The 27330-nt window shown below is 43.7% G+C and overlaps 1 protein-coding gene across 3 annotated transcripts in view; it reads left to right on the plus strand.

Moving 5' to 3' along the window:
* Nucleotides 1-3107: 3107 nt before the first annotated feature.
* st6galnac (ST6 (alpha-N-acetyl-neuraminyl-2,3-beta-galactosyl-1,3)-N-acetylgalactosaminide alpha-2,6-sialyltransferase) overlaps nucleotides 3108-27330 on the plus strand; it is a 120869-nt gene continuing 96646 nt past the window's right edge. For 2 of the 3 annotated variants that reach the window (XM_060844800.1, XM_060844803.1), the window contains exon 1: nucleotides 3108-3191. Coding sequence is in view for 1 of the 3 variants with exons in the window: in XM_060844802.1 (XP_060700785.1) it covers nucleotides 3175-3191 (17 nt within the window). In the remaining 2 variants the exon portion in view is untranslated. The remainder of the gene's footprint in view (nucleotides 3192-27330) is intronic. The other variant, XM_060844802.1, reaches the window with a different exon arrangement.

Here is a 27330-nt window from a genome sequence, read left to right on the forward strand (position 1 = left end):
ATCCATGCCTCTCATAATTTTCATACTTCTATCAGGTGACCCCTCAACATGAGAAACTCTCGCAAAAGCATTTCAAGTTTGTCCAACCTCTCCTTATATCTAATACACTCCAATCCATGCAACATTCTGGGAAAACCTCTTCTGCACCCTATCCAAAGTCTCCAGAACTGCACACAATACTCCAAATGTGGCTTAACTAAACTTTTATACAATGGCAGCACGACTTGTCAACCTCTATGTTCAATATTCAAAACGTTGAAGGCAAACATACCATATACGTTCTTTACCACCTTATCCACCTGTGTTGCCACTTTCAGGGAATTACAGACTTTGACACCAAGATCCCTCTGCATATCAATGTTCCTAAGGATCATGCCATTTACTCTATACTTCCCTCTTGCATTTGAGCTCACCTCCCAAAATGCAACACCTCACACTTCTCTAGGTTAAACTCCATGTGCCATCTCTCCACCCAATTTTCTAAATGATCTATATTCTGCTGTGTCCAATGACAACCTTCCTCACTACCTAAAATTCCACCAATTTCTGTGTTGTCTGCAAACGGACTAATCAGACCAACTACACTTTCATCCAAATCATTAATATATTAAAAGTTACAGAGGTCCCAGCAGTGATTCCTACAGAACACCACTGATCACAGACCTCCAGTCAGAAAAACACCCCTCCACAACCACTCTGTCTGCTAAAACGAAGTCAATTTTGTATCCAGTTTATCTACTTACTGTGGAACCCATGTGAATTAATCTTCTGGATCTGCCTCCCATGAGGGTCTTTATCAAATGATTTAGTAAAGTTCACGTAGATATAATTTAAGTTTCCTAAACCTTATATGTGTTTCCTTTAACTTTTTGACTAAACTTTCAATGTCTCTGGTCATCCAAGTTTCCTAAACCTTGCCACCCTCACTTTTCATCCTCACAGGAACTTGCTGGTCTTGAACTGTATTCAACTGGCTTTTAAAAGACTCCCATGTGGATTTTTCCATAAACAAACACACCCAATTTAATTTCTACAGATCTTGTCTAAAACTGTTGTAGTTAACCTTCCGGTAAAAAATGAGGTCTGCAGATGCTGGAGATCACAGCTGAAAATGTGTTGCTGGTTAAAGCACAGCAGGTTAGGCAGCATCCAAGGAATAGGGAATTCGACGTTTCGGGCATTCCTGACGAAGGGCTTATGCCCGAAACGTCGAATTTCCTATTCCTTGGATGCTGCCTAACCTGCTGTGCTTTAACCAGCAACACATTTTCAGTAGTTAACCTTCCCCCAATTTAACACTTTCACCCAGGGACCAGAGAGTCATAGAAATGTACAGCACAGAAACTGACCGTTTGGTTCCACTCATCTATACCAACCCGATATGCTAAACTGATCTAATCCCATTTGCCAACACATGGCCCATATCCCTCTAAACCCGTCCTATTCATTTACCCATCCAGATGTCTTTTAAATATTGTAATTGAACCAGCTTCCATCACTTCCTCTAGCAACTCATTCTATGCATGCACCATCCTCTGGGTAAAAAAGTTACTCCTTAGATCCCTTTTAAATCTTCCCCCCTCACCTTAAACCTATGCCCTCTAGGTTTGGACTCCCTCCATCCTGGTACACTATCCATGCCCCTCATGACTTTATAAACTTATATAAAGTCACCTCTCAGTCTCTGATGCTCCAGGGAAAATAGACCTGGTCTATTCAGCCTCCCCCTATAGTTCAAACCCTCCATTCCCTAAAGTCATCCTTGTAAATCTTTTCTGGACCATTTTAAGTTTCACAACATTGTTCTTGTATCAGAGAAGCAGAATTGCAAGCAGTATTCCAATAATGGCCTAACCTATGTCCTGTACAGCCACAACATGACGTCCCAACTCCTGTACTCAGTGCACTGATCAATAAAGGCAGGCTTCCCAAATGCCTTCTTCACTCTCCTATCTAGATGTGACTCTACTGTCTGTGTGGAGTTTACGTATTCTCCCTGTATCTGTGTGGGTTTCCTCTGGGTGCTCCAGTTTCCTCCCACAGTCCAGAGATGTTCAGGTTAGGTGGATTGGCTGTGCTAAATTGCACATGGTGTCCAGGGATGTCCAAGCTAGATGGAATAGCTTTGGCAAATGTGGTGTTAAGGTGAGAAGGTGGGGGGGGGGGTCTGGATATAATGCTATTTGGACTCAATGGGCTGAATGGCCTGCTTCCACACTGAGAGGATTCAAGGTGTAACTAACAAGGTGAGTGGAAGGTACTGTCAGAGGGGACTTGTTGAAGTTTCTATTTGCAGATGGTACAAACTGCTGCCACCCTACATTGATGGTGAAAGTGGCGGATGGAGTGCCAAACAGATTGCTTTGTCTTGGAATGTTGCCAAATTTCTTGAGTGTTGCTGGAGCTGCACTCATCCAAGCAATTGGGGAGTATTCCATCCCCCTGTGCTATATCAATGGTGAACAAGCTCGGTGGGGGGGGAGGTCAGAAGGTCAAAGGCGTAGGTAGTGTTGTTACAGCCCCTCCCTCTGACATTACCAACATAGGCAAAAAAAACATTCAAATATCGTCTCTTCACTTGCCGGAAGTTACTGTTTAATGTGCTTAATTATTTTAGTGGGTTTTGAGTTGCAAACGAGTTGTGCCTCACACACCTTGGAGAAAACGAAAATAATAATGGGTAAAACGCATTTTCTCATTTTATTAAGAATTGCTTTTCGAGTGTTCTTTCAATTTGACAGAAACAGGGTAAAAACGAAAACAACTCATGCAGGAAACTTTCAACAGTTAAACAGACTGCTATTCTGTTTGGGGGATGGGTGTTGCTTTGTAACAGTTCAACTTTGGAACGTGATTATAGCTAGCTCCCTGCTAATAAGCAACTGCCTCTTTAAATAACTGTTCCCTCCAGAGGTTATAAAAACAAAACTCCTGCCTCGGTTGTTTTCCCAGCAACAAGTGCCCTCACAATTGGGAAAAGGATACAAAGACGGTTTCAAAAACACCATCTGACCGTGTTTGATTTCCTCTGCACTGTTCTGTGAAAGAGGCGTTACCAATATTTTAAAGAGGAGGGATCTCTAGCAAATGTAAAGTTAAAAGCCCAATACTGACAAGAGTGTTGAGGTCAGCCATATGCAGTGAGCTTTGTGATTTTAGGCTGTCTGGACTAGAATGATTTGCTGTTATCTGTGAGTAATATGGTTTTATTTCCCCCCTCTCTCTCCCCACTGTTGTCTGATTTATGCAGATTGGAGAATGTGAATTTGCTAACTTGTGGAAAAGTTTGCTGCACTGTGCTGTGATGGAGCGATTTACTCCAATTACTGATAATAGCACTGAGCAGTTACACGTTTAAACTTGCTGCTGTTTTGAAAACCCCAGTGTTTGATGTTACTCGGCGTATGAACACAAAGCCTCACTTCCTTCCAAGTAAAGCTATGGATTTTATAATAAGCGTTTCCCGAGCCGACGTTCCTGACACGCCCTCACTGTTAACATGGCAAGATCCTTCAGGGTAACGTTTACAGGAGATAGCGTTCACTCGAGGGCACCAGGGTTGTGAGCATTGATCTACAGCTCGGAGGAGGCCATTGTTACAATAGTACAAATGTTGTAGACCCCCCCCCCCCCCCTTACAGTCAGCACAAAACTAGAGACACTTGGGAGAAAAGCTAGTGGATTTGTTTCTGTCAGGAAGGACTAGTTGAGAGGCGATGTGATGATTCCGTAAACGTTAAAGGAAAGATCTTTTTGCAAAATGTTACTCCAGTCTAGTCAGAAGGCAGGACTGGGAGAGAGAAAGAGACTAACACATGTTTCACGTTCGAAAACTCATTTTTGACAAAAGGGCCACTTGTTACAGCGGTGTTGGCGACAGTTTGGAGTGAGTTAACAATTCGTAAGAACAGGAGCCAGGCCATTCAGCCCGCCAAGCCTACCTTGTCATTCAGTTTGATCATGGCTGAGTGAACAAAGCAAAACCTTTTTGAAGGGCTTTTGCCCGAAACGACGGTTTTCCTGCTCCTCGGATGCTGCCTGACCTGCTGTGCTTTTCCAGCACCACTCTAATCTTGACTCTGATCTCCAGCATTTGCAGTCCTCACTTTCGCCTACATCAAAAACTTTTGCTCACCCCATCCCTATAAGCCTGTGTTGGGAATCAGAACTCGATCAATCCCTCCCATAAACACACTCAGAGACAGTGGCAGAGGACTCCTGGTTCACAATCCTCGAAGTAAAATCATTTCTCCTTATTTTGGACTGAAATAGCATCCCCCTTTTACATTGTAGATATTTTAACATGGTGTGGTTATTACACTCCTGGAGCATGTGGGACTTGAACCTGGTCATCAGGCCCACAGGTAGAGACACTACCCCTGCAGTGCAGGAATCTTCCTCTCTATTGAGAGATGCTAGTAAACTTCTTGCTTGTTAAGCTCAAGAAAGAAATGTAGCTATGTCTGATGTGATGCCGAATACTGATACCCACTTTGAGATGAGGCTGATTTTCCATTATTACCCACACCTTGGGGCGGCACAGTGGTTAGCACTGCTGCCTCACAGCGCCAGGGACCCAGGTTCAATTCCAGTCTCAGGCAACTGTCTGTATGGAGTTTGCACATTCTGCCTGTGTCTGTGTGGGTTTCCTTCGGGTGTTCCCTTCATTGCTGGGGTGTAATACAATTCAATACAAGAATATTTATTGTAATGCTGCAGCAAGAACACTGAGTGCTGAGGGGGATGCACCCGGTTCATGCATTGGTCCAGTTGCAGCTCCAGGCTGTTCACTTGCTCTCATAGCACTCACTCACTCTGAATCTACCTGGATGCTCACAGTATCCCTGCCTTGCCTTATCTTTTTCTGCCTTTTGCTCCTCAGCCATAGATACAAGGCTCAAAGTCTGGAAAAGTGTCCCTATTGTCAGCAAGTGTCAGCAAAGTTGAAGGGGTGCTGCCTTTGGGTAGGAGTCCTGTTGCAGAACTCAAGGGCACCTTCTGAGGTTGTGTGTCTGAGACCTCTTTTTGACAAAACCAAGCAAGGACCACTTGTTACAACAGTGTGCAATAAGTTAACAATTCATAAGGACAGGAGCCAGACCATTCAGCCCGTCAAGCCTACCCTGCTATTCAATATGATCATGGCTGAGTGAACGTATCAAAGCCAGGGACTTGGACATAATCATTAAGTCACTTGGGGCAATCAGTCAGGGCCCCTCCTCATTTGGGGTGAGGTGCTGAATGTCAGGCAGCTCGCCACCTGTCCTGGCTCTTTTGCCTCCTGTGGGCTGTTTTCCTTCTGGAATGAGAGAGGTGCAGCTATTTCAGGAGATGAAAGTGGGTGGAACAGGCGTTCATTGTTGGTGCAGGTGGGGAGGTGGTTGCGAGCAAGTGAGTAGACAGTGCACGCAGGAGCAGTGGTGCCAAGGAGCCGGAGTGGGAGAGTGTTGCAGGCAGTAGTGAGAGTGGTAGAATGTGTGTCTTGTGGGGAGGTAGGTGCAGTAGCAGAGAGTGAGAGGTATCAGGGTCAAGATGGTGGCACCTACCCTGGCAGAGTGGAGGAGATCATTGACCTTCTTCCAACAGTGTTGGGTATTCCGCCAGATGGCAGAAACTGTGTCAGCCTGGATGGTGCCCTCAGTCCAGCCTGGCAGCATTTGATGTTGTGTTGTCCTAGGAATGAGAATATTTCACCAGTGCACCACCCTGTTCACCTGCTCATCCAAAAGCCTGACTGAGAAACCAGGTTTCTTTTCTCTGCCATGTCTGGGACAAATGTCTAGAGCTGTGCAGGGCAGCCCCAGAATGACAGAGCTCGTCAAGATGTCCCCATTGGCTTTCAAAGATGGTGCTAATGCTGGCAATACAGATTCATTCTCTGGGTATCTGACTGTGGTGGGTTTTTGGGTACAGCAAGGGTAGAATATAGTCAAAAGGGTTTGGGTAAATAGCTAATGAGGATGGTAAGACACAGGGAGAAATTCGCCAGGTCTTAAAGAGAAAAACCCACCATGAAACTTGATGGAACTGATACTTAAGGCCAAAAAACATGACCGGTTCCTGCTTGTAAAGTTCATTTCAAAGAGCAGTATGAGGAATTAACACTGCGCTTATGAACCCAGTTAAGGAGGATCAGCTAGCTCTACAGTTTACAGAGAAAAAACCTAGTGTTCACAGAAGCTGTACAGCTGAAAGCAGGCCATTTGGTCCACATTGCCCACACTGACAACCCCTACCCTATAACCCTACATTTCCCATGGCTAATCCACTTAGCCTGCACATCCTTGACACGACGGGGGCAATTTACCTTGGCCAATCCACCTAGCCTGTACATCTTTGGACTGTGCGAAGAAACCAGATCATCTGAAGGAAACCCACACAGATGCAGGGAGAATGTCTTTGTGGAATTTGCACAGTCGCCCAGTCCCTGGCCCTGTGGGGGGAGCAATGCCAACTACTCTTGTCCCCTCGTTATGGAAGTAGTTCCTGGAGTTATGTTAGTAAGATCAGTGTGTTTTAGATATTTTAATCACCATGTCCTGGACATCTGAGACAAATGGGACTTGAACATTGGCTTCTGGCTTAAATGCAAGGACTCAACCAGAGTCTGCCAAAATATCAAGAACAATTTAAAGCACTTCAGAAATTTTGCAGAGCCGTGTACATTTGCTGTTTTGGAAATGGCTGTGTGTTGTTACTACAGAAATAAATCTGCTTTATTAAAAGAGGACTACTCAGTAAGTGGACATTGGTCTTGATATGAGACACGACATGGTTACAGGACAAGATCGTTTTGTCTACTGTTTGTTACAGTTCTCCAAAAGAGTAAATCTGCTAATTCTAGTTTACTGCCATTTCCCTAGTCCTGCAAATGTTTTCTCTTCAGCTCCTTATCCAATTCTTTTTTGAAAGTCACATGTATCCCTCAGTTCAGTGTAGATTCTAACCACTTACTGCACCAGAAAGGTCTTCCTCACATTGTATGATCTAGTATAGAAACAGAAAATGCTGGAGAAACTTAGCAGGTCTGGCAGCATCTGTACAGAGAGAGAAACAGGGCTAATGTTTCTAGTCTGATATGACTATTTGTTTTCAGAGTCATACCAGTTTTGGAATATTAGCTCTGCTTCTCTTTTCACAGATGCTGCCAGACCTGCAGAGTTTCTCCAGCATTCAGTTTGTTTCAGTTTTCCAGCATCCAAAGTATTTTGCTCTTTTTTTCATAATATCTTGTGTTTGTTTTAATTTTAATTGTAAGACTAGGGTCAATTGCAATTAATGACTAGATTTGGAGAGCTAATCAGCAAAGGACTTCCAGCCTAGAATAGTTATTAAACCACAGGATACAGGAACACATGGCTAATACTGATAATTGTAAATGGAACATATCTCAACCTCCGTTGACTGCGTTCGTTTATCTTTTGGTTACAGTTGATCTTCTGTCCTTCCCTCCTCCAGATGAGCCATATTGGCTCGGTGATTAGCACTGCTGTCTCTTAGCACCGGGCACCCGGGTTCGATTTCAACCTCGAGCGACTGTCTGTGTGGAGTTTGTACATTTTCCCCCATGTCCAATTCAGTTTCCTCCCACATTTCAAAGATGTGTAAGTTAGGTGGATTGGCCGTGCTAGATTGCCCATAGTGCCCTGGGATTTTCAAACTGCTTCGATTAAGCATGGGAACTTCAGGGTACAGGGTACTGGGATTGGGTGGATTGCTCTTTGGAGCGTCGGTGTGGACCCAGTGGGCCGAATGGCCTGCTTCCACACTTATTATCTGATACCTATTTTATGCACACATCCCAGCTTGGCACTGTGCCATCTGATTGGTCAGTCATTGCCTAATTGCTGTACTTTATGGTGAGATGGGCCTGGTTCAGGTTGTAGGAGGGGGAAGAGGACCATCAAGATTCATGCTTTCTTGCTGCTTATTCATCCACTAGAAGAGACTAATATACACTTGGGCCAATATCACAATCATCTGGTTAGATGGGTTTCCAGTCATTAGTTAAAATTCTCCATGTGCATTCTACGGGCTTTTAAACAAAGGATCTTTTACATTGTCTGAATTCACTCCTTTTGTTGATTCCTGACACGGGCTGTTCCCAGGGGCATGCACGGAGATAAACATAAAATGTAGCTGGAAGGGTGCTGTTTGGTGTGCCTGTGCAGATATGATGGGCTGAACTGCCAACTCCTGCTCTGTACCAATTCTGTGACTCGCTGGTTTTCCACTGTGAAGGAGTTGCCCGTGTCTGAATGTTATAGACTGGCACATTCCAAAGTGCAGGAATAGTTGCTGGGGGCTGTGTTAAAGCTTTCTCCAGCTGCTGCAGAGACACCATGGGAAGGGATACCGTCTTTGACCTTTTCAGCTGTTGTACACCAAGGTGGTGGATCCCCTCGAGGCCTGTGCCTTGTAAGGATTGCATATTGTTAACATTAAGCACAATGATATTATATTGAGGCACCTCAGAGCAGAACATGGGGTATGGAGAAAAGATCATTTTCTCTTGCATTTTCTGCAGTTTTCAATTTGAAATGTTTGACCTTCAGGCTGTCAGCCATGTATGGAATGTATAATGTTCACAATACGGCCATTATCATATCTAAGTTCAGTCTCATTCTGCCGAATTTTGAAGTTGAGATCTCTTGTAATGTTCCTTTACAAGATTTATGAATAAAGTATATTTTTGGAAGCAGTAATGTCATGTGACATGTCATGAATTGTAAACAAGTGTAGCTACCACCAGCTGAGCTTATCTATTGTGCTTTTGTGTTTATGTTACATATAGAAAACAGGTTTAACCAATACACTTCAGGATAGGACAACCAAGCTCTAACAACTCTACTGCAAAATAAACTAAAACTTACAATGTCACCAATGCTTTCTTTGCCAATCATCTTGAATTAGTCCCCTAATGTTTTTAGGGAAGAAAACCATCCAAAGATGTGCAGGTCGGGTGAATTGGTCGTGCTAAATTGCCCATAGCGTTCGGTGCGTTAGTCAGAGGGAAATGGGTCTGGGTGGGTTACTCTGCGGAGGGTCTGTGTGGACTGGTTGGGCCGAAGGGCCTGTTTCCACACTGTAGGGAATCCAGTCTAAACTGCCGTGCTTACCAACATGTGACTCCAGACCCACAGCAATCTGACCTGTCCTCTGGGAAATTAGGAATGGCCTAGCCAGAGATGTTGTCATCCTGTGAATGAATAAAAGAAAAAAAAAATTGGTGTCCCCTGGTTTCTAACCTTTTTACCAACAGGAACAGTGCCTGTGGATGGAGTCAGATCCTTTGTTATCTTGAACACACCTCCCAAATATATTTTCAAATTTCTCTTTTCTGGAGAGAATAGTCTCAGATTCCCTAATCTACCACGTAACTCATCCCTAGAACCATTCTTGTAAATCTTCTATCTCATTAACATCCTCTGAGATCTCTGTGCTCCTTCAATTCTGCCATCTTGGGCATTTGATCTTGCTTTAGTGCACACTTAGTCATCTCTGTCACTGTCTTTACTCTCAATCCCTCCCCCCCCCCCCCCCCCCCCCCCCCCCCCCCCCCACCCCCTGTTTCTTTCTTGTTATGGTAGCCATTTAAAAGGCAACATTTTTATTTTTTCTTTCATCCTTGAGCTCCCTTCCTGAATTTCATTTCTTTCTTTAATGTAGGTACATACAGAAGGCTGTTGGCTATGAAATGTCAGGAGTGTTGAGAATAGCCATGAAAATTTCAAATTTGAAATTTTTAAAGTTTATTGTGATGTAAATTGAAATAAAACTGGGTTGTTGAAGATTATATTTTTATCCTATTTCCTATAATCCATGCCTGTCCCTTTAATAAGCATTGATATGTCTTAAAATGTATCACATATCCCAGAGGGGGGACAAACACAGTGGTATTTGAAAATGAAAGTATTGCTTGTGCTGGAGCACTACACTGAGGTGCACAAATCAGTTCTGCATCACAGAACCCATAGAGTGTGGAAGCAGGCCATTCAGCCCATTGAGTCTACACTGACCCTGCAAAGAGCATCCCTCCCCTTCCCTATCCTTGTAACCCTGCATTTACCATGGTTAAGCCTGCACATCCCTAGACACTCATGGGCAATTTAGCGTGGCCAATTCAACTATCCTGCACATCTTTGGACTGTGGGAGGAAACTGGAGCACCCGGAGGAAACCTACACAGACACAAGGAGAATGTGCAAACTCCTCACAGACAGTCAGCCGAGGATAGGATTGAACCTGGGTCCCTGGTGCTGTGAGACAGCAGCACTAACTGCTAAGTCATTATGACTCATCCAGAAGAGGAAACGCAAAGGATCAACTATAACCACTGTGCTAACCCTCACAGTCATGAGTCATTGACCAGTTTCACTGGATTTTCCTTCTGGGATGGCTAACTTGAGGAGTTGATCCCATTGCTGTCTTTGGTGGGGAGTATACTAGCGAGGAGCAGCTCAGACCCATTCATATTAGTTGTTTTAATTTGGTATAAACTTGTTAAATGGGCTATTTAGAGAATGCTATCATGTTCCTTTGCTTGGAGAGGCTGGGTCAGTCATTTACACTCCAAGTTAGTGTCTTCAGGGTCTGTCTTAATCCAAAATTAAGAGGAATTATCTGAGCCTGGGATTGTCCCAGAAGGGTCTAGTATGATCTGCCGCAATCACCCTGTTGAAGGTACGGTATAAATGCAAGCAGCTGCTGTTGCTGCATTCTTATTTCTTCATGCGAATAAAACAAAAACTTGAAGCAGGACTAGACCACTTGACGCTTTGAAAAGCTTTTGTCCACAGTCATGCCTATTCCCAATTAACTTTCAAACCCTCGCTTATCAAGAACTTTGCAACTTCTTAAAAGACTCTCACCAACGTTTGAGACAGATATTTCCAAAAATTCATGACCTTCTGAGCCCTGTCTCAAATGGGCAACAGCTTATTTGGAAACAGTGACACTTGGTTCGACATTGTCCTCCAAAGGGAAACCTCCTTCCCACCTTGTCAAGACAGTTCAGGACCATTATATGTTTCAATCAGGTTGCCACTTGCTCTTTGAAACTCCAGCAGATACAAGCCCAAGTTGCCCAAATTTTCCTCAAAAGGCAATCTGCCCACTCTATCTATTTAGGTACTCGTCTTGAACTATTTCAATAGTATTTACATTCTTCTTGACGTATGGAAATTAGTGCCACACAAAATGCTCCAGATATCCACCTAAGTGTCCTGGGTGTTGGCTGAGTTGTATTATCAGTGGATGGTAAATCCAGAGACCCAGGTAATGTTCTAGGATTGGGTTTGAATCCTGCCACGGCAGTGGTGGCATTTGAATTCAATTAAAAATCTGAAGTTAAGGAACTAATCACCATTGCTGACTGTCAGGATAAACCTATCTGGTTCACTAATGTCCTTCAGGGAAGAAAGCTGCCATCTTTACTGGTCTGGCCTGTGTGTGACTCCAAACCCACAGCAATGTGATTGACTGTTAACTGCCCTTTGGGCAATAAAAGCTGGCCTAGCCAGGAATACCCTCATCCCATTATTGAATAAAAAGTCTCACCAATGCCCCATTCAAGTGAAGAACAACCTCCCTATCATTGTATTTGATTTCCCTTTCAATAAACAATAACATTCTATTGACTTTCCTGATTACGTGCTGTACATACATATGAACCTTTTGTAATTCATGCAGTAGGCTTAGGACACCTAGATCTCTCTGCATGCCAGAGCTCTCTAATCTGTCTCAATTTTTTGATTTTTTTTATTCTTTCTGCTGAATTGGACAGTTTCACATTTTGCCTATAATGCTACATTTGCCAATTCTTGACCCACTCACTTAATCTTTATTTCCGGATGTAAATTTGTTCGCTGAGCTGGAAGGTTCATTCTCATGAGCAAACCTACATCCAGAACCTCGAACTGAGCTACAAATCTTCTCAAAACTCGCTATTTATTTCCTTCTATCCTCTTCAGACTTTGTGTCATCAGCAAGTTAGGCAGCCACACTTTCACTCCTGACATTTCAGTAATTTCGATAAATTGTAAATAGTTGATGTGCTAGAATGGATCGCTGTGGCATACTACTTGTTACATCTTGCCAACAAAAGAAAGATATACTTATGGCTGCTCTCTGATTCCTATTATCTAATTAATCTTCTATTCATGTCAATGTTGCCTTCTATGCCATATGCTTTTATTTTCAGCAGTAACCTTTTGATGTGGCACGTTTTATATCCCCTGAAAATCTAAGTATAGTACATCCAGCAGTTCTCCTCCTTTATTCACAGCACAGTTATTGATTAAGGAATTCCAATAAGTTGGCTCGACAAGGCTTCCCTTTCACAAAACCATGTTGACTCTGCCTTATTACTTCGAATTTATCCACGTGCCTAGGTATAACATTTTAAAAATCGCTTTTAACATTTTCGCTACGGAGATCTTAAGCAAATGGAAGGATGATACTAAGAAAAAACATATCTGCAATTATTCCCATATCACTTTGGTCTTCTTTTGAAGTGTACAAATAATATTCAAGTATATGGCCAACTTTAGCTTTTTGAAGGATAAATGATGCAAGTCTTTAAGATCAAAACAGCTATGCATTACATGTATTATATTTAATGCATTGCATTTGTGACTGCAATATTTGCTAGGTGTATGAAGGTAGTACCACATTTTGTTTAAAAAGCAATATATGAACGAACAATCTTCAAAAAGCACAAGGGCAGTAGGAACAGTTCCTTTCAATCGTACAGCCTTCCACATAGGAGCAACTGGGCAGACTGAAGTACTGACAGCCAATCGTGCTTGAAATAGCTTTACATTTTATGGGTACCAACACTATCAATATCACAGCACGATATGGGGTGAATAAGGTCAAAAATCACACATCATCATGTTATGGTCCAACAGGTTTATTAGAAATCACAAGTTTTCGGAGCACTGCCCCTTTGTGAGGTGAAGATTTCGCCTAATGAAGGAGCAGTGCTCCGAAAACTTGTGATTTCAAATAAACCTGTTGGACTACAACCTGGCATTGTGTGACTTTTGACACCAGGCAATACAATTGCCAAAAACTGAATCCAACAAAATAAATTTGCATCAAAAAAGCTATTAACATACACTACACCTAAAATACTGAAGATAGTGTTTATCAGCTGAGAAACCCTCACACGCACAATAAATGGTATGTGACACGGTCATATATTAACCGAAAATAATTTGAATGTCATGCAAAGGAATTGTCATTTCTCAAGGTTGGGTAAAAATGCACTGTCTTGTACTCGTGTTAAGTTAATGAATTACAAAGCCCAATGCAGTTGTGCAGGGTTGAATGTGATGGGATAGGTCAGAAAAGGATAATAGCAATGAAATCACTCCCAGGGAAATAACAAGATCTTATTTCAGATACTTATCCAATTACATCGTTTGTATATGTTACACTGGATTAAGAGACTTGTAATGATTGTAAATGCAACAAGATGAGCAGGAAAGGGAGGGGTAGTTGCTTTAAAATACCCCTGACTGGGGAATAATATGAAAGAGTTTACTACTGGCGTAACTAATTCATGCCTTTAAACCGCAGTTGAAGTGATCCTACTTATACTGTAGTCACTGTTTTCCAACATTCAATAGGGGTTTTAGGCCATTGATAGGATGATGTATATCTGATATTAACCAAATTTGTAGAAATTCAAGAATGCTGATTTCAGGCAGTGTATCAGTGTTTATGATGTGTGTGAATAGAAGCAATCTGAAATTATATGAAGTTAAAAATCACACAACACCAGGTTTTTTTCCAACAGGTTTAATTGGAAGCACTAGCTTTCGGAGAGACTCTCCTTCATCAGGTGCTCCGAAAGCTAGTGTGCTTCCAATTAAACCTGTTGGACTATAACCTGGTGTTGTGTGATTTTTAACTTTATACACCCCAGTCCAACACCAGCACCTCCAAATCGAAATTATATGATGTTACAGTGCCTGGAAAACTCTTGCCAAATTAGTGTTACCAATCAATAAAGCAGCCCTAAGTATCATCTCAGCCAAAGTTGATGAGCACTGTTTAATTAAAAGCTAGATTTGGGAACATTACCATATTCTCCCGTAAACCTCATTAGTGTGAAGAACAAAATGGCTTCAACAGATATTTACTTTTATAATCAAACGACAGCATCCCAAATAAGTTAGCCATCAGTTACTTAAAGGTTAACGATTACTTAAAAGCGCATAAGTTGTTCCATTAAAATCGAACATACCTGGCTCATATGGCATTGGATTGTTTTTAAAATACAATAATCTTTATTAAACAATTGAAATCAGAAATCATTGCAACCACAAAATGAACAGTTGTGTTATCACGCTTTAAACATTTCTGAACTTTGTAACTTTGGATAATGAACTCAATTTAAAGCTGCAATGTTCAGAAAGGAGTTTGTTAGAGAAGACAGTTAACATCTTTTGAGTTTGAAGAAAATCAGGTAGAAAATATGTGCATTGAGTTAAGTAAAAGTTGTTATGAACAGAAAATTAATGGCACTTGAATTTTTAGTTCAATCAATTCTCAACTCTCTCCACAGCAAGAAGCAAGGTTAAGTCTTCAAGAACTCTCTAATGCAATAATTGTTGCTTTCAAATTAGCTTGGAATATGCTTTTTATTATGTAATGATTGGAGATCATAGATGAGGTCCAGTTTTTAATGGTAGTCGTTGTGTTCTGTATATAACTCTGTTAAATGTATCATGTTCACAAAATGGTTCCTGTTCCTGACCCCTGTTCTACAGGTTTCCTGTGACACAGTAATAGTGCTCCTGCCTCAGAGGCAGGTCATGGGTTCAAGTCCCACCTAGGGTGATTGGGGAAAAACAAAATCAAAATTGTTGTTCTACAACCATTTGAGGGAAATTTCTAACCTTTTTATGGGGTAGCACGGTAGTTCAGTGCTTAGCACTGCTGCCTCACAGTGCCAGGGAACTGGGTTCGATTCCAGCCTTGGCAGCTGTATGTGTGGGTTTCCTCCAAGTGCTCTGGTTTCCTCGACAGTCCAAAGATGTGCAGGTTAGGTGGATCGGCCATGCTAAATTACCTGTAGTGTTCAGCGATGTGCAGGCTAGTTAGATTAGCTGTGGGGAAATACAGGGTTATAGGGATAGGGGCTTGGGTCTTGATAGGATGCGGTTTGGAGGGTCAGTGTGGACTCTATGGGATTGAATCCCTGAAGAAGGGCTTATTCCCTTTTCCAGCACCATACACTCGACTCGATGGGCCAATTGGCCTGCTCCCAAACTATCTGGTTCTAATGATCCTGCTGTCTGTCTCCCGTTTTGAATAAAAGAGTTAGATTTGCAAATTTCTAGCCTAATAGTACCATGATGTAGGACTATGTTTTTTACTGTTCGGGAAACCCAGATTCTAAACTAGAGGTAAATGATTGTTTTGGTTTTTTGTTCTGTGGATGTGACTTTTTTTTGCAATAAAAAGTCAATTTTGAACAGAGAGTCAAACTGTCGTTTGCAGTAAATCATGTGATTTGCACGAAATGTTAAGCTTACTGGGAAGCTAATTGCTAAAGCGCTTACTAATTTGAATCTTACAGCAGATGAGAATGGGGGCCAGAAACAGGTTCATTTCAGAAGTGATCCTTATCAGCAGATTCATGCTATTTCATAGTCATACGGTAATCAAAGTTCAAAAAGACAGTGAGTTAGCCAGTGTCTATCATCTCTGAAAGATGGAGAGAGTCACATCGAGCCATAGAGATGTACAGCACAGAAACAGACCCTTCAATCCAACTCATCCATGCTGACCAGATATCCTAACCTAATCTAGTCCCATGTGCCAGCACTTGGTCCATATCCCTCTAAACCCTTCCTATTCATATACCATCCAGATGCCTTTTTAAGTGTTGTAATTGTACCAGCCTCCACCACTTCCTCTGGCAGCTCATTCCATACGCGTACCCTTTGCGTGAAAATGTTGCCCCTTAAGCCTTTTTAAATCTTTCCACTCTCACCCTGAATCTATGCCCTCTTGTTCTGGACTCCCCCACCCCAGGGGAAAGACCTTGTCTATTTACCTTATCCATGCCTCTCATGATTTTGTAAACCTCTATAAGGTCACCGCTCTGCCTCCGACGCTCCAGGGAAATTAGCCCCAGCCTATTCAACCTCTCCCTTTAGCTCAAACCCTCCAACCCTGGCAACATCCTTGTAAATCTCTTCTGAACCCTCTCAAGTTTCACAACATCCTTCAGATAGGAAGGAGACCAGAATTGCATGCAATATTCCATCTTGTGTACGTGCAGAAGGTTGCTGAGAAGGGAAACCTTGTCAATTGATTAAGAAATTATAAAATGAAGTCAGAAGGATATTTCGCTGGGGTTGAATGAATAAAGGATGTTATTGAGAGAAAGTGTTGAATCTTTTTACATGGTTGTGATCTGATCTTTTAAAATATATAAACATTTGATATTATTTTCCCTTTTGTCACAAACATGAGTTCTTCAGTTAAAGGTACATTGGTGACATCTTGTAACCAAATTACAGAAAGAAAACTCATGGCCAACATGCCAAGTTTCACTTTGGGATCTGACTTGTTCAGCATACCATCAACAGGATCATCACAAATTGGGACTATTTGAGAGGTAGAAATCCATTGAATTTAAGAGTGATTAGTGATTCTTTAAAGAAATGAATACATGGAAATACTGGACATACACTTCACAATAACACTGTTTATTACATGGACTGGAGTAAAACAAAAAATGGCTTTGATGACTGTGAAGACAGTTCTGGGGGGAGCAGTCTTGACAGTGGATTATTGAAAGCTTTGTCTGAGGCTATAATGAGAGAGGTATTGCAGGTAGAAATAGATGCAGTGCCTCACAAAGATGAAATATTTAAAAGTTTAAGTTATAAAGAGGGAGACCTAAAATTGATGTTACTGGTAGAATTAGTTAAGATTCAACAAGAAACGGGAAAGAACTTGCTGTGGTAGAAAAAGTGAGAGAAAGCGAAATGAGAACTTTAATGATTAGATTCCCTACAGTGTGGAAACAGGCCCTTCGGCCCAACCAGTTCGCATCGACCCTCCGCAGAGTAACCCACCTAGAACCAATTCCCTCTGACTAATGCCTCTAACACTACGGGCAATTTAGCATGGCCAATTCACCTGACCCGCACATCTTTGGAGAGTGGGAGGAAACCAGGGCACCCAGAGGAAACCCACACAAACACGGGGAGAATGTGCAAACTCCACACACAGTCACCTGAGGCTGGAATTGAACATGGGACCCTGGTGCTGTGAGGCAACAGTGCTAACCACTGAGCCACTGTGAATCCAGGAAAAGGAGATGAAAGTCAACAAAGGGTAAACAAAGAGAAATAGAAAAAGAAAATAGAAATAGACAGTTTGAATTGGAGAGTAAGGGGAAAGAAAGTAAGGAAAATGGGAGAAAGCTTGATCATCTTCAAAGAGGGAAATCTAATATGACTTGGTGAGAGAAAAGCTTAGAGTATATGAAGAAAGGAGGAAGTAACTCAGAGGATGATTCTGATTCTATTGAGAGATTTCATTTGAATAGAAATCTGCATTTTAGTGCCAATATTTCGGAGGATTTAGTGGAAAGACATTTCACCTCCATTTAAAAAGTTACTGTAGCCCAAAAAAGCTTGGTCTGGTACTTTGCTATTCTATATAAGAACATAGAACATAGAATAATACAGCGCAGTACAGGCCCTTCGGCCCTCGATGTTGCGCCGACCCAAGCCCACCTAAACTGCACTAGCCCACTATCCTCCATATGCCGATCCAATGCCCGTTTAAATGCCCATAAAGAGGGAGAGCTGAAAATGTGTTGCTGGTTAAAACACAGCAGGTTAGGCAGCATCCAAGGAACAGGAAATTCGACGTTTCGGGCCAGAGCCCTTCATCAGGAATGAGGAGAGGGTGCCAGGCAGGCTAAGATAAAAGGTAGGGGGGAGGGGCGATGGAGATGTGATAGGTGGAAGGAGGTCAAGGTGAAGGCCGGAGTGGGATGGGGGCGGAGAGGTCAGGAAGAGGATTGCAGGTTAGGAGGGCGGTGCTGAGTTCAAGGGAATCGACTGAGACAAGGTGGGGGGAGGGGAAATGAGGAAACTGGAGAAATCTGAGTTCATCCCTTGTGGTTGGAGGGTTCCCAGGCGGAAAATGAGGCGCTCCTCCTCCAGCCGTCGTGTTGTTATGTTCTGCCGATGGAGGAGTCCAAGGACCTGCATGTCTTCGGTGGAGTGGGAGGGAGAGTTAAAGTGTTGAGCTACGGGGTGGTTGGGTTGGTTGGTTCGGGCGTCCCAGAGGTGTTCCCTGAAGCGTTCTGCAAGTAAGCGGCCTGTCTCCCCAATATAGAGGAGGCCACATCGGGTGTAGCGGATGCAATAGATGATGTGTGTGCAGGTGCAGGTGAATTTGTGGCGGATATGGAAGGATCCCTTGGGGCCTTGGAGGGAAGTAAGGGGGGAGGTGTGGGCGCAAGTTTTGCATTTCCTGCGGTTGCAGGGGAAGGTGCCGGGAGTGGAGGTTGGGTCGGTGGGGGGTGTGGACCTGACGAGGGAGTCATGAAGGGAGTGGTCTTTGCGGGACGCTGATAGGGGAGGGGAGGGAAATATATCCCTGGTGGTGGGGTCCGTTTGGAGTTACATAAAGAGGGAGAGTCCACCACTGCTACTGGCAGGGCATTCCATAAACTCACGACTCGCTGAGTAAAGAATCTACCCCTAACATCTGTCCTATACCTACCACCCCTTAATTTAAAGCTATGCCCCCTCGTAATATCTGAGTCCATACATGGAAAAAGGTTCTCATGGTCAACCCTATCTAAACCCCTAATCATCTTGTACACCTCTATCAAGTCACCCCTAAACCTTCTTTTCTCCAATGAAAACAGCCCCAAGTGCTTCAGCCTTTCCTCATACGATCTTCCTACCATACCAGGCAACATCCTGGTAAACCTCCTCTGCACCCGTTCCAGTGCCTCCACATCCTTCCTATAGTATGGCGACCAAAACTGCGCACAATACTCCAGATGCGGCCGCACCAGAGTCTTATACAACTGAACCTCTCTGTAGAGTAGCTTAACTAGACATAAAGCACATTGCAGCATTTGTAAATAATTTGACAGTGTACTTTAACTCCCTCTCCCACTCTCCCAAGGACATGCAAGTCCTGGGCCGCCTGCACCACCAAATCCAAGCCACCTGATGCTCTTGGGAAGAATGCCTCATCTTCCGCCTTGGGACCCTCCAGCCACACGGCATCAACATCCTTTTCACGAGTTTCCAAATCTCCCCTCCCACCACCCGCACCTCCACACCTCATCCCAGATCCAACCCTCCAACTCAGCACCACCCTTTTTGACCTGTCCATCTTCCTGCCTGCCTACCCGCTCCACCCTCCCCACCCCCCAACCTGCAACCACCTGTAGCATTTCCAGCTACCAGTCGAAATGGTGGGGTTTTTTTCATGCAAGGACGGCCACAAACACTATGTAGGACAAACAGGAAGAAAGTTAGCCACCAGGATACATGAACACCAGCAAGCTACAAAAAGACACAACCCTCTCTCCCTTGTAGCCCTACACACGGATGAAAAAAAACACCATTTTGAGTGGGACAACACATCTATCCTGGGACAGGCTAAGCAAAGACATGCCAGAGAATTCCTAGAGGCCTGGCACTCCAACCACAACACCATAAACAAACACATAGATCCAGATGCCATCTATCAACCCCTCAGAAAACGAACAGGAAATGACATCACCACAAACCCCAGGAACCCCATCCAGGAGAAAGATATAAGTAGAAAGCAGGAGACAACAGCTTCGCTTCACTTGGAGGTCGCCACTGATGATGTTACCTAGCCAGGTAATGAAACGTCTGGATATCAAACCTACAGCTCAGCGAGCAAACCTCCACCCTAAACCTGAGCTACAAACCTTGCAAAAGGTTTATTCCATACATGCACCACCGTCAGTGTAAACAAAATTGCCCCTTAGGTCCTTTTTAAATTTTTCTCCTCACACCTTAAACCTATGCCCTCTGGTTGTGGACTCCCCTACCCTGGGGAAAAGACCTTTGGTTATCCATGCTCCTCGTGATTTTATAAACTTCAATAAGATCACTCCTCAGCCTCTGATGCTCCAGGGTAAATACAGAAATATTAGGACAGAGTAATGGCGCATTCCTTTTGCGTGGCAGTGGTGCATACCCTCATTATAATTGGAAGTAGAGGGTTGGTTGGTTGAATGGATGGTGTGTGATGCAGAGTGAAACAACAGTGGGCCTCAATTCCCACACCAGCTGGGATTACCCGAAAGGACCCTCTCTCTTATCCATTCCCCCTTGCCTGTTCTTGTGGTTAAAACATCATCTGTCTCTCTGTCTCACAAGAAAGCATGGCCTGATGTGACGATGGCAACTTTACCTTTTTCCTTGAAGTGCTGGAACCTAAAGATTTCGAGACCGAGATCTGGAAAGTGGATTAGGTTGATTGCTATATTCCGTGTGGTGCGTTCACAGCCGGCCAAAGGATCTCCGTCTGCAGTGTACAACTTCGGTCCCTCCAAGTCTCTCACCTGTGGTGTGGTGATCCACTTACTGAAGACGCACATGAATTGATAGTTGCTCATTAACTGAAGAGCTGAACTGACTTTCACTCTAACTTTGTAAAAGCAGTACATTTGTATTGAAAGGGCAAAAAATAACTTCTTCACTATTTATCACTTAATGACAGAAAAATACTTAAGAATATTTGTGTGATCACTTTCGATTTTAAAGGGCATTGCAAAAAGCACTCTGCGAAGCCATTAGCTTAGTTGTAAACTGACTAAAGGACAAGTAAATAACCAGAATAATAACCAAAGGTTTACAGTAATAGACTATTCTACTTGGAACTGGTAGAGAATAGCACGGTTTTGTCTGTTGTGCTAATCTTGAAAACGAGTAATCCTGAAAAACAACCCTTGAATACTAACCTGCTGCGGATTCACTGTCACGGCTTTGTACAGAAAATGTCAAAGCACTTTCAGAACTGGATTGGGACAAAGGAAATTTAAAACTATCACTTGTCTTCAAACAGAGTTACCAATCAAGAAAGGTTGTAAGAAAACTCTAGACGATTCTAGCATTTGAAATCAGTGACTGTTTCTTCTTTTCCCATATACCCCTTTCTCTGAATTTCAGTTTGAAACTGATGTTTGCTCCGAGTTTGTGTTTCGAAACAAACTGGGACTATTTCCTCTACCTATAGCGTGGCAAAAGAAGCCAGTGGGGATGATCAAAAATGCTTTTCATCATGGCGATGCGAGGAATCACAGACGAGCTGTCCAGTTGACAATTTATGATGCGTTAGCTTATTGCATTGTCAAGCTGAACTTAAAACATTCTGCTCAGTGCTGCAAGCTCATAAAAAGCTCCAAGTATTGCTCCAGTTGTGTACTTCCTGAAGGCCCTATTCCTAGCTCAGCTCCAGTTCTTTTGGAACCATATTCACCTAGTTTTGTATTAAAATGAGAGATTCTCCTCTGTGATATTTTAATTTATTAATAACCTGTGCAGTGAACCTTGCAACCCATGTACTGCATTGCACTTATTCTTTTTTCACTTTTCTCTGCCACTCGTGCGTAGAAATGTCATAGCTTTGTTCATTATTTAGCAAATGAAGCCAAGGGTGGAATATTTGAGCATGATATTTATGAGGTGATGCATTTTTGAGGATCAAATTAAGATGTGAATTATGCCAGCTCATAGGAACATTAACATGCAAATGAATCTGGACGTGCAGGCCCACATAAGTGGCAACACAGGTGGCCAAGGTGGTTAAGAAAGCACATGACAATCTTGCCTTCATCGGCCAGGGCATGGCAGAGGAAGTTGTAGGGATATGAAACCCTTGTTAGGCTGCATTTGGAGTATTGTATGCCATTTTGGTAGCCACACTAGGTGGAAGCTTTGGAGAGAGTGCAGAGAAGGTTCACTAGGATGTTTCCAGGGCATTGGTTAGGAGAAAAAGTTAAAACGACTAGGATTGTTTTCATCGGAAAAACAGTGGCCGAGAGGAGACCTGATAAAGATCTACACAATTATGAGAGGCATAGATCGGGTGGATAGTCAGAGGCTTTTTCCCATAGTTGAAGTTTCAGTTATGGGGGGAGTGGGGGGGGTACAGGCTCATGGATGAGAGGGGAAAAGTTTGAGAGATGCACAAGGGATGTTTCTCATGTGGAGAATGGTAGGAGCCTGGAACACACTGTCTGAAGAGGTGGTGGAAGCAGGTGACATTTAAGAGGCATCTGGATGGTCACATGAATAGGGAGGGGATAGAGGGATACAGACCAAATAAGGGCAGAAGGTTTGTGTTTCTTTTAGCTTAGCTGGGGCATGATGATCGGCACAGCATTGGAGGGCCGAAGAGGCTGTTCCTGTGCTGTACATCTCTTTTTGTTCTTATAACTGAATCTGCCAGTGAAGGGAGAGGGAAAGTGTAGAGAAGCAAAATTGTATAGATGACAGTTTTTACTTGGTACAAAAACCAAACCCACGGCATAATAACCTCTTGAAAGTCACATCATTGCCACTGTATGGATAACCTGACAGTGATTTTCCTGTCTGAAATCCCTCTGAGCACCAACATTTTAAAAAATCCTGAAAGAACTGCGGATTCTGTAAATCACAAACAAAATCATAAATTGCTGGAAAAGCTGAAAAGGTCTAGCAGCATTTTTGGTGAGATATCAGAGTAAACATTTTGGGTCGAGTGACCCTTCTCAGAGCCTGCTAAGCTTCTCCAGGAATTTCTGGCTTTGTTTGTGATTTACAGTAACCGCAGTTCTTTCAGGATTTTTTTTTAAATTGAGGGCTTTCAGACAGGAAAATCACTGTCAGGTTCACCATACGGTGACAATGATGTGGCTTTCAAGAGGTTATTGTGCCCTGGGTTTGTGTTTTGGGTGAACAGTTGTAACGCAGAGGTGGTGAGCTGTCTCTCTCTCTCTCTCTAAGAAGGTAAATAACTAGGTGAATTGGTTATGTTAAATTGCCCATAGTCTTAGGTGAGAGTGGTGCTGGAAAAGCACAGCAGGTCAGGCAGCATCCGAGGAGCAGGAAAATCAATGTTTCAGGCAAAAGCCCTTCATCAGGAACGGACCATTCCTGATGAAGGGCTTTTGTCCGAAATGTTGATTTTCCTGCTCCTTGGATGCTGCCTGACTTGCTGTGCTTTTCCAGCACCACTCTGATCTAAACTTTGGTTTCCAGCATCTGTAGTCCTCACTTTTGCATAGTCTTAGATGCTTTAGTCAGATAAAAGGATGTGGGTGGGTTACTCTTCAGAGGGTCGGTGTGGACTGGTTTGGCCGAAGGACCTATTTCCACACTGTAGGGAATCTAATAATAAAAAAACTTGTGAAGCTGTGTTTTTTTTTTAAAAAGAAGTTGGAACAATGGAAGAAGCCTGGTGTGGTCAGCTCTCTGACCAGGCTTTTTAGCTTTTTTTTAAGTTCTTAGCTTCTGCTTAAAGCTAAAACTATTGGGGTCTTAAAAGAGATGGAAGCTTCAGTGAATGTTTGTTTGTTTCTTGGCTGCTACTCTCTTTGAATTTTCTCTTGATTTTTTTTTCTCTCCTGGATTGGAGAACCACCTGTATCTGAATTTTCTTTCTCAGCAAGAGCTGTGTTTATGGGGTGTTTCTATATTGGAACCATGAAATGAGTAATTGTTACTGTATCTATTATTCTGTTAAGTTTCAAATAGAGTTGTTATTCTAAATTCTTCTTTTTGACTATAGTCATAGAGATGTACAGCATGGAAACAGACCCTTCGGTTCAACCCATCCATACCAACCAAATATCCCAACCCAATCTAGTCCCACCTGCCATATCTCTCCAACCCTTCCTATTCATATACCAATCCAAATGCCTTTTAAATGTTGCAATTGTACCAGTCTCCACCACTTCCTCTGGCAGCTCATTCCATACACGTACCACCCTCTGTTTAAATAAATTGTGTTTTGCTTAATGTCAATCTGGAATACGCACTTCACATCTACCTTTTTAAAATAAAGCATTGGGGTCTCAGCTGCCTTACTAAAGCGTTGCAGCAGAGAACGGCGGGTGCTGGGCGGAAGTGAAGTCAGCGCAAAGCAGATCAGGAAGGTAAGTGATTGTTATTTGAGTGTGTGTGTTCTAGGCCCCAGGTCCTATAAAGTAGAGCCTCCCTCCCACCCTCCTCCTCTAACCTAAATTAAAAGTCCACAGACTTGCCCCAAAAAGAGGGTCCAAGGAAGTTCCTGTGGATGGAAGAGTGAGGCTTTAGCTCAGGTGTCTTTGACAAGAAGGTTGAGTGAAGTGATTACGCCACAGTTGAAGAGGGTGAAGACATGACTGCCAAGCTGGTTCAGTGCGCTATGTGCTTGATGTGGGAGGTCAACGACTCTGGTGTGTCTGGCTCATATAAGTGTGGAAAGTGTGTGCTCGTTCAGCTACTGACAGAGCATATCGCAGCACTGATGAAAGAACTCAAGGACCTTAGGCTCATCCAAGAAAATGAGATCTTCTGGACAAGACCTTCAGTGAGGTTATTACACCGACTATACCAGAAGAGAGCAGACGATGAGGAAGGTAGAGAGGAGACAGGTGCAAGAGATCCCTGGGGAAGTACTTGTCAGGAACAAGTTGAATCTTTTGGAAACCGTAGAGACAGATGACACTGCCAGTCCGTGAGGCGGCCAGGTCTGTCAATCAAAAGTTGGTGTGGAGGCAGAGCGGAAGAGCTGGACATCGCACAGAGCCGTGGTGATAGGGGACTCCATAGTGAGAGGAAGTGACCGGGGTTTTTGTGGCAGCAGGCGGGACTTAAGGATGGTTTGTTGCCTTCCTGGTGCCAGGGTTAAAGACATCACAGACAGAGTGCAGGAAATCCTCAAGGACGAAGGTGAAGAGCCAGAGGTGGTGGTACATGTCGGCACAAATGATGTCAGGAAGAAGAGGAGGAACATACTACAGCGGGACTTCGGAGAACTAGGAAGAAGGCTGAAATGCAGGATGTCCAGAGTGGTTATCTCCGGTTTGCTTCCAGTTCCTCAGGCTGGAGAGGCCAGGAACAGGGAGATAATGGACTTGAGTGTGGCTGGGGAACTGGTGCAGGAAGCAAGGATTTAAATTCTTGGATCACTGGGGTATGTTTGGTGGTAAGCATAAATTATACAAGAGAGATGGTTTGCACCTTAATAGGTTGGGGACCAGCATTCTGGCAGGCAGGTTTGCCACTGCAACACCGCTACATTTAAACTAAATAGCAGGGGGGAGGAAACTGAAGGGAAAGTTAGAACAAGGGAAGTCAAGAAAGACAACTGTATCAATGAAGCAGAAAACTCAAAAGGGGATCATGCTGTAAGGTTGAGTGAAATAGGGGTTGATAGGAAGACTGAGGGCAGTAACAAATTAAAAATACTATACATGAATGCACGAAGCATTAGACATAAGATGGATGAGCTTGAGGCTCTTTTGGAAATTGGCAGATACGATATTGTGGGGATAACTGAGATGTGGCTTCAAGTGGACACGGCCTGGGAAATGAATATTCAAGGCTACACGTGCTATCGTAAGGACAGACTGACGGGCTGAGGGGGTGGGGTGGCCACGTTGGTAAGGGATGATATTCAGTCCCTTGCACGGGGGGACCTAGAATCAGGGGATGTAGAGTCAGTATGGATAAAGCTGAGAAATTCTAAGGGTAAAAGACCCTCTTGGGAGTTATCTACAGGCCCCCAAACAGTAGTCTGGATGTCGGATGTAAGTTGAATCAGGAGCTGAAATTAGCCTGTCGCAAAGATGTTACTACAGTTGTTATGGGGGATTTCAACATGCAGGTAGACTGGGAGAATCAGGATGGTATTGGACCTCAAGAAAGAGACTTCATGGAGTGCCTCCGAGATGGATTCTAGGAACAGTTGGTGCTGGAGCCAACCAGGGAGAAGGCAATTCTGGATCTGGTATTGTGCAACGAACCAGAATTTATCAGGGGCCTTGAAGTGAAGGAGCCATTGGGAAGTAGTGACCATAATACAATAAGCTTCAATCTGCAATTTGAGAGGGAGAGGGTACAATCGGAAGTGACAATATTTCTGTTGAATAAAGGGAACTATAGAGCTATGAGGGAGGAGCTGGCCAAAGACCAATGGTGCAATACCTTAGCAGGGATGACAATGGAGGAACAATGGCAGATATTTCTGTGTATAATGCAGAAGATGCAGGATCAGTTCATTCCCAAAAGGAGGAAAAATCTGAGGAGGAGGCATGGGTGGCCGTGGCTGGCGAGGGAAGTTAAGAAACTGGGGAAGACACAAGAAATCTCCCTGAGATAACAGTGGCTGAAGGACCTGAACTTAAGGGAATTTATATTTGCCAGGAATTGGTGTTGGAGAGACTGTTAGGTCTGAAGGTTGATAAATCCCCGGGGCCTGATGGTCTACATTCCAGGGTACTGAAGGAGGTGGCTCGAGAAATCGTGGATGCATTGGTGATTTATTTTCCAGAGTTCGATAGATTCGGGATCAGTTCCTGCGGATTGGAGGGTGGCTAATGTTGTACCACTTTTTAAGAAAGGTGGGAAAGAGGAAACAGAAAATTATAGACCAGTTGGTCTGACCTCAGTAGTGGGAAAGATGCTGGAGTAAAAAATGAGGTCTGCAGATGCTGGAGATCACAGCTGCAAATGTGTTGCTGGTCAAAGCACAGCAGGCCAGGCAGCATCTCAGGAATAGAGAATTCGACGTTTCGAGCATAAGCCCTTCATCAGGAATAAGAGAGAGAGAGCCAAGCAGGCTAAGATAAAAGGTAGGGAGGAGGGACTAGGGGGAGGGGCGATGGAGGTGGGATAGGTGGAAGGAGGTCAAGGTGAGGGTGATAGGCCGGAGTGGGGTGGGGGCGGAGAGGTCAGGAAGAGGATTGCAGGTTAGGAGGGCGGTGCTGAGTTGAGGGAACCGACTGAGACAAGGTGGGGGGAGGGGAAATGAGGAAACTGGAGAAATCTGAATTCATACCTTGTGGTTGGAGGGTTCCCAGGCGGAAGATGAGGCGCTCCTCCTCCAGCCGTCGTGTAGTTGTGTTCTGCTGGTGGAGGAGTCCAAGGACCTGCATGTCCTCGGTGGAGTGGGAGGGAGAGTTAAAGTGTTGAGCCACGGGGTGATTGGGTTGGTCGGTTCGGGCGGCCCGGAGGTGTTCTCTGAAGCGTTCTGCAAGTAAGCGGCCTGTCTCACCAATATAGAGGAGGCCACATCGGGTGCAGCGGATGCAATAGATGATGTG

Source organism: Hemiscyllium ocellatum, chromosome 25 (genome assembly GCF_020745735.1).
Source record: "Hemiscyllium ocellatum isolate sHemOce1 chromosome 25, sHemOce1.pat.X.cur, whole genome shotgun sequence".
Lineage (NCBI taxonomy): Eukaryota > Metazoa > Chordata > Chondrichthyes > Orectolobiformes > Hemiscylliidae > Hemiscyllium > Hemiscyllium ocellatum.